Source organism: Prunus persica, chromosome G5 (assembly GCF_000346465.2).
Source record: "Prunus persica cultivar Lovell chromosome G5, Prunus_persica_NCBIv2, whole genome shotgun sequence".
NCBI classification, from domain to species: domain Eukaryota; kingdom Viridiplantae; phylum Streptophyta; class Magnoliopsida; order Rosales; family Rosaceae; genus Prunus; species Prunus persica.
The window spans coordinates 1,792,180-1,799,911 of NC_034013.1; the positions used below are offsets into that span (position 1 = coordinate 1,792,180).

At 37.2% G+C, this 7,732-nt stretch overlaps 1 protein-coding gene across 1 annotated transcript; it reads left to right on the forward strand.

Moving 5' to 3' along the window:
* LOC18777076 lies at positions 4,014-5,847 on the forward strand. The gene has a single exon (XM_007209899.2). The coding sequence runs from the start codon at positions 4,271-4,273 to the stop codon at positions 5,732-5,734; it is 1,464 nt and encodes a 487-aa protein (XP_007209961.1). The 5' UTR covers positions 4,014-4,270; the 3' UTR covers positions 5,735-5,847.

A 7,732-nucleotide genomic window follows, 5' to 3' on the forward strand; every position in this document is an offset into this window, starting at 1 on the left:
GACATCAATCTCAAACCGGCCATTACTAAGCTCATATTTTGCTTAAATGTACCTCATAGTGTTGCCATGTGGGCCAGTTTTTATCCTTCTCTGTATCTCTAGAAGCCGTTAAGTTTTCTTTTTAATAAAAAATCTTGGTTTTTGTCCATATGATATTCGTTAATTCATACATCATTAAACTGACGTCTGAGTGCTCTGTAACAATACATATAGGTTAACTTGATACATTGGACGAAGGGGCTAGTAGTGTAACAATTTTTAACTTCAAGGTTCTTTATAGAAATTCTAAATTATATGGACTAAACAATTACATCCCCCAAAATATAGGGGTGGAAAGTCTAATTAACTCTACTAATTATCATGAAGAAGATGAGTTTATGGTAAAATTTAAAACAACCCAAAGTTATCCTCATTTGAGAAAAAAAGAAATTTAAAACACAACTACTTCATTTTAAAAGGACAAATAAAATAAAAATATATAAGAAATGAGCTTCTATATCCAAAAATTTAAAATATATGTAAAATCACAAAACTTAATAAAAATATATGTGATATAACAATTATCATTTAAATAAAATAATTTAAAACATATTAAAAATCACAAAACTTACATTTTTTGTCCTTCAGTCTTTCAAGTTGTTCCATTATATTCTACTAGGCCCTTGGCACATGGTTTTCTTTTTTCCTTTTTATATTATTTTTAGAATTAAGAAAAGACAATATGGGTGGTTATGTTCCATAAAAGTAGCACTTATATTCTATTATTTGAATGTTTCACCATTCTTTACCTTTTGCTTTATATATATATACCTAAGAATAATTCCTGCCAGAGAATATATATATATATATATTTGATTAAAAAAAACACACAAAATTCACTTTCTGGATGTGGCAGTTATCCTACTCTTCCGCCCCCCACCACCCATGTAACAACCTGGTCATAAATAAATTTTTAATTATTAATTTATTAAGATGAAAGGCTATTTTGCTCACGAAATATTTTATTAGTATCAAAGTTGACTTTTTTACTGGAAAGGGATTTGAGAATTTCAATTGTACCATTGCATAGATCACGTCGAAATAAGTCCGTAGACACGTAGTGGGCCCGAATCCGAATTGTATTGAGGGAGATATGATCAAAATACATTTAGGGGCAAAATGGTAATTTTTCAAATCAGATTTTAAAACCTCTCTCTCTCTCTCTCTCTCTCTCTCTCTCTCTCTCTCTCTCTCTCTCTCTCTCTCTCTCTCGGCCCGACTCCCTATCTCTCTTCGATTCCATTGCCACCGGCCACGGTAGCGCACGGGATCGGTGCCAAAAGGACAGGCCTAGCCCCGCCGTCACATCCCGGCTCTTCCGCATCATCAACAGCTGCTCTAGGTGCCAGAAAAACGAAGAAAATAGCTGGAACTTCACGAGTTTTCTCCGGCTCCAATCTCACTCCTCATGCCGCCATTTTTGGTGATCAAGGTATGGATTTTTATTTATTCTTCTTGCTCTAGCTGCTTGTTAGGTAGGATTTGATCAATTCCTAGCATAAGTAACTTGATTTGGAACCCAAAGTTTGGCTAGATTTCGGGATGAAATTCCGGCCACTTCCTGCCATTTTTAGGGGTATGTCTAAGAACAAAAGTGGCTCCAATTGATATTCTAAACCTAGGGTAGGAAGCTTGGCCCTTGAGATTTTCCGGCGAGTGGTATCGCTTTGGATACCAACACTTTGGAACCCGAATTCATGTATGTTGATCTAGGTAATTCCAGGATCGTAAAACATTTTGAGAGTGATGTCCTTCGACTTCTAGAGTTCAAAAACTTGTCAACAATTTCTGATCTATCTCAATGGATGGTAACGACTAGAAGATCAACAACATATCCACTTGTTTATAGAGTGGTTGTGCTTGTGCTTACTCTTCATGTTTCTACTGCAATTACAGAGTGATTATTTTCTGCTATGCGTATAGTAAAAACTAGGCTTCATAACAAGATGGAAGACGAATTTCTCACAGACTCTTTATTTATGTACATCGAAAGGGAAATTGTAGAAAAGTTTAGCATTAACTCAATCATAGATGGTTTTCGAGATGTGAAAGAACAACGAGTGTTATTTTGATACCTAATTGAATAAACAATTATTTTCTGCCTTTTATTTTTCCAAACATTGTTAACGTTGAAAAATTGAAATTTTTTAATGTCTTGTTTGGTTTATATGTTGGCCACCCAACACATTAATTCCTGACTCTGTCACTGTTTATACAAGTACAAGTTAACTTTCCTACAAGAAAAAATAATTAGCTAATTACAAGGAATTCTAACTAAGTAATTATTCTAATTAAATAACATAAATTACACCAAGACATCAGAAATCACGAAATTCCTGAATTATGGATCACGCCAACAACAATTGTCTTTTGACTTAGAGCATATTGCATGTTGAGCTATTAAGAAATTCAACTTTTCTTTCAATGGGTAGAATCTCATAGGAAGATCATACAGCTGAAATCACTACCTCAAAAAGTGAGATTTATTTTTCTTTCAATCCCATCAAATATTTAGATTTATTTGTTTTTATAAGATTAGTAGTGAAATTATTCACGGTATACGTTTTATTTTATGATCATAATTGCGTAATTTTATTTTTATTTTTTATTTTACAGAAGAGTAGCAGTGAAATCATTCACTGTACGTATGACCTGAATGGAAAATCCAAAATATTTCTTCGAGTATAAGAAGCAGCATGTGATCATTATTTACAAACGGCTACACACCTATGTATATCTAGGAATTGGCTGGATATACAAAGGAAAAGCAAAGGAAGTAACTGCTTCGTTGCAAAGCAAAATATTATATGGTTGACTAACATTAACAAAAGTGAAAGGAAATTAAGCAGGGGACTCAAAAAGTCCAATGTGCTTGGATTTAAATCAAATACGTGCCTCACAAATCACCCAAAAACCTGACTTAGACTTACAAATCACCCTAAGTCAAAATCCACATGCAGATGCGTCTACTTAAAGTCTTCTAAGTCAAACGCAACCAAACCACAACACATGTGACAGGTCTTCTCTCTATGCCTAGGCCGATTTTATTTAGACCCCAAAACTTTCTAATTATTAAACCCATCTCATTCTAATATTTTTTGCATTTGAAACTATCCTCGCTCATGTTTATTGTTTGTGCAAATAATCTCACGGGAGAATATTCGCTTCTAGATCCTTTAACCTTCGATCTTCCTTCTCTCTCTTCCTCGATTCCTGTAAAAAAGACTGGAGTAAATAGACCACACCCGGGGGGTGTTGGCCAAAGGCCCTCCGATGCCTAAGTTAGTTCGAGTGTTTGTAGGAAAACAATAGCTAAGCAAAGGGTACGGAGTTTTATGTAGGGTGTAAACCGGGTGGCCGGAGCCGCGTGTGGTGGCTGGAGCCGTGGGGAGAAAATATGGAGAGTGGAGAAGGAGAGAGAGCTTCGGGTATTTCTCGGGTATAAGGAGTAGGTTTAGATGTACCTTGAATGATGAATGAGGTCATCTATTTATAGGAGCCTCGGGGCTAGGTTCGCAGGAATGGGCCTGATAATATCTGAATTAAATAGACATTATCTCTTAAGAAGATAATATCTGATTTAAATGATATTATCTTCTCTTTATTGTGATAATATCTTAATTAATGATATTATCTCTTTAAATAAAGATAATATCATATTAATTAAGATATTTATCCAAATTAATTAATTAGTCAGATAAACTGATTTAATTAATTAATTAAAGAGATAATCTTCTTTTCCACGTGACGTGCCCTGATTGGAGATGAAAATATATGCTCCCACATTTATCCCTTTATAAATCCGTCACAGTTCTTTATTAAGTAAATGCTTGTCTCTCTGTAAATCCGTCACTGTTCCTAGCTCATTATGTAACTCTCGTATAAAACAAGCTCCAATTTTCCTCACTGCCCCACGGAAATAGAATTTGTCTCGTTTTCATTATTGCGGGAGAATTTAATTTATAATTCAGTCAAACCCTTAAAAGAAGTCACAACAAAAATCATGCATATGGCACATGAATTTTCTTTTTTCTCAGAAAAGGGGCGTGAGAAACGCACTCAAAGAAATTCCAACCAGTCGACGCACTTGCTTCAGTGCGTGGGCACCTCCCCCACTTTCCCATACAGCAATACAAATTATAAAATTCAAAACACAGGAACCAAACATGGATCTACCAAAACCTAACCCCCCCAATTTTCTCCCTTTCCCCCACTCAATTCCCAACAAAATATGGCCTCTAACATTATCAAACCCAAGAAACCCATTTCCTCTTCCCAATCAAATCTTTGCACCACCCTCTTCTTCATCGTCCTCTTCACCATCCCTGCCCTTTTTCTCCTCCACACACCCACCACAACTCACTGCACCACTTTCTCCACCCGTCCCAGCCCTTGGTCTGGGGATCTTCGAACCGCGGAGTTCGCCTGGAACCGCCTCTCCTTCCCTCTGGACCGTCCTAGACCGGTCTCCCTCAAGATCGCCGTGTTCTCGAGGAAATGGCCTATCGGCACGGTCCCCGGAGGCATGGAACGCCATGCTCACACTTTACACACAGCCCTCTCTCTCCTTGGCCACCAAGTCCACGTGTTCACCTCCCCAGTCCTCCCCCAAGAGCTCAAACTCGAGACTCAACAAGGAAGCACTAGCTCATCATCCCTACACATCCACTTCCACGAGGGTGAGCCCGGGCGCTGGCGTTACAACAAAGCATGGGAGCAGTTTTTGGAAGAAAACCAGCGTGAAGAATTCGACGTGGTTCACTCCGAAAGCGTGGCGCTTCCTCATTGGCTGGCCCGGAACCTACCAAACCTGGCAGTGTCATGGCATGGGATTGCTCTAGAGAGCCTGCACTCAGGCATATTCCAAGACTTGACACGTAAGCCTACCGAGCCTATGTCCCCAGATTTCAACAGAAGCATTCAAGGGGTTGTGCCAAAGGTGTTGAATGAGATAAGGTTCTTCCATAACTATGCCCATCATGTTGCTATTAGTGATAGCTGTGGGGAGATGCTAAGGGATGTGTACCAAATACCGAATAAAAGAGTCCATGTGATTGTTAATGGGGTCAATGAAGCTGGCTTTAGCGAAGATCATAAACTTGGCCAAAAGTTTAGGTCGTTGATCGGCATATCGAAAAATGCGAGTTTGGTGTTCGGAGTGGCTGGTAGATTGGTGAAGGACAAAGGCCATCCTATACTTTATGAAGCATTCTCCAAGCTCATCGAAAAGTACCCGAATGTGTATTTGGTCGTGGCCGGTTCGGGGCCATGGGAGCAAAGGTATAAGGATTTGGGTCCTCAAGTTCTAGTTCTTGGGTCTATGAGTCCATCTAAGTTACATGCGTTTTACAACGGCATCGATATTTTTGTGAATCCGACCCTGCGACCGCAGGGTCTCGATCTGACTCTCATGGAGGCGATGATGAGCGGGAAGCCGGTTATGGCGTCAAGGTTTCCAAGCATCAAAGGTACGATTGTTGTGGATAATGAGTTTGGCTTTATGTTTTCGCCAAACGTAGAGTCGTTGTTGGAGGCTTTGGAATTGGGTGTGAAGGAAGGGTCAAAGAGGGCTGCCCAAAGAGGAAAGGCATGCCGAGAATATGCAAATTCCATGTTTACTGCAAGAAAGATGGCATTAGCATACGAGAGGTTATTTCTTTGTATAAAAAATGAAACATTTTGTACCTACCCTTAATTAATTAGGCTACAGATATATTCTTTTTACTTATAATTTCTTCCAATTTTTCATAGGAAACTTGTATTAATTTTACATCATCAGATGATACTTCTATTTGATTCGCTTGGTAATCCTTTTTTTTAAATTACATTAATAATAATTAATGTGAAATTATTATATAATACTAAAATACAACTATATGAAATTATTATATGATACTGGAATACCACTTACCTCAAATTATTAAAAGGTGTGTTGGCTGTCTTTGGCGTTGTTGCTTTCTTCTGGTTGGCTTTAATATGAATGCTTTCCTCTGTGCTATTTGAGCGTGGGTTGAACAGTTTTGGTCCCTGGCCTTCATGTGCGTCGGTTTTTAACGTTTTGTTTCTCTTCAAAATAAAATAATATATCTATATAGAATGAATTAATAATTAATTAGCATGCCTACTAATTATATACCTCTTATATATCATATATAATGTAGTTGTACAACCATTCATAAAATAATAATAATAATAATAATAATAATAATAATAATAATAATAATAATTGGTATTTTGGCATTGTTGTAACATGTGGGTTCTTCAAAGCATCTTTTCTAGTATATACATTTGTCGTAAGTTCTGTTTAGATGAATACTGATATTTTTTTGTCCGGACTCTCCAATAAGAGAGGCGGAGTACATTTGCCTCTTGACCTGTTTTCTCCTGCCTTTTTCATGCTTTGTTGAATCAGCCAGGCACCTTGTCCATTCAAACTACCTGCTAAGCACTCCAGGAGCTACTTCTAAAGCTGATGTGAGAAAAGCTAAGAGAGCAGTTGAAAGGGGAAGTGAATTTTGGTCACAGTTCAAGGAAAATATGATCCTCCCAACATAATTTTACCATCACTAATTAAATAATGGGGTTTTATTATTTTAGGTTCGACCCATTCGAGACGCAATGTCTCTTAATTACAATCTCTTGCTTCAAGGGAACACCCTTTGATTCCATCATAAAGAAACAGAACGTGTATGTTTGGTCTTGCGGCTGCTCCCAAGTCCAACCTCAGAGTGTCTACGTATCCCATGTGGGAATCAAGCCACTCGTAATTTAAAGAATTGCAATGAATAAATGACTCATTGTAAAAAGGGGAATTTGAATGAATTTGATTGAAAAGAATGTTTGAGTGAATTTAGCTTAATAAATCAGAGATTCGATTTTTGATGTGTATTTGGGGTGAATTTGGCTAAGAATAAACTAGGGATTCAAATTTGGTTGTTGTTGCGTCTATTAGGATGCTAGACTACCTACGTACCCTTGATGTGATCAAACCAACGTAGTTTGGAATTGATTTGTGTAGAGATAGATATTTGATTTGTGGGAATTTGGTTGATATAACCAGTTATTCAAACTTTGGTTGCGGTTGCGTCTATTGGGATGCTAAACTGCCTATGTACCCTTGATGGGATCAAACCGGCGTAGTTCCAAAGTTTGGAATTAATGGGTAAGTGTGGCCTAATACTTTAGAATTTGTGTCTTTGAGACGATTTGAAGATTTTCATAGGTAGATGACCCATGAGAAAAATTGAAAATTAATGGGTAAGTGTGGCGCACTAATGGAGAATTTGTGTTTGAGAAATTTGAATTTAATTTCATTGAAATTTGCATGGGTAGATAACCCATGGAAATTAATGGGTGAGTGTAGCCCACTAATTGAGAATTTGTGTTTGAGAGATTTGAACTTAATCTCATTGAAATTTGCATGGGTAGATGACCCGTAGGAAAGATTGGAAATTAATGGGCAAGTGTAGCCTACTAATTGGGAATTTGTATTTGAGAGATTTGAATTTAATCTCATTGAAATTTGCATGGATAGATGACCATGGGAAAAATTAGATGGTTTTGTACCATTTTTCTTATTGTCAATGTCCAAGAAAAATAATGAGCAATTTTGATTAACTCACTAATTTTCTAAAATTGACATTTGAACTTGGAAAAGTGTTTTGACGAATTTGGTTAGGATAAACTAGGGATT

Excerpts from the sequence above, each read along its gene's own strand:
- LOC18777076 (XM_007209899.2), top strand. The coding sequence starts at position 4,271 with ATGGCCTCTAACATTATCAAACCCAAGAAACCCATTTCCTCTTCCCAA.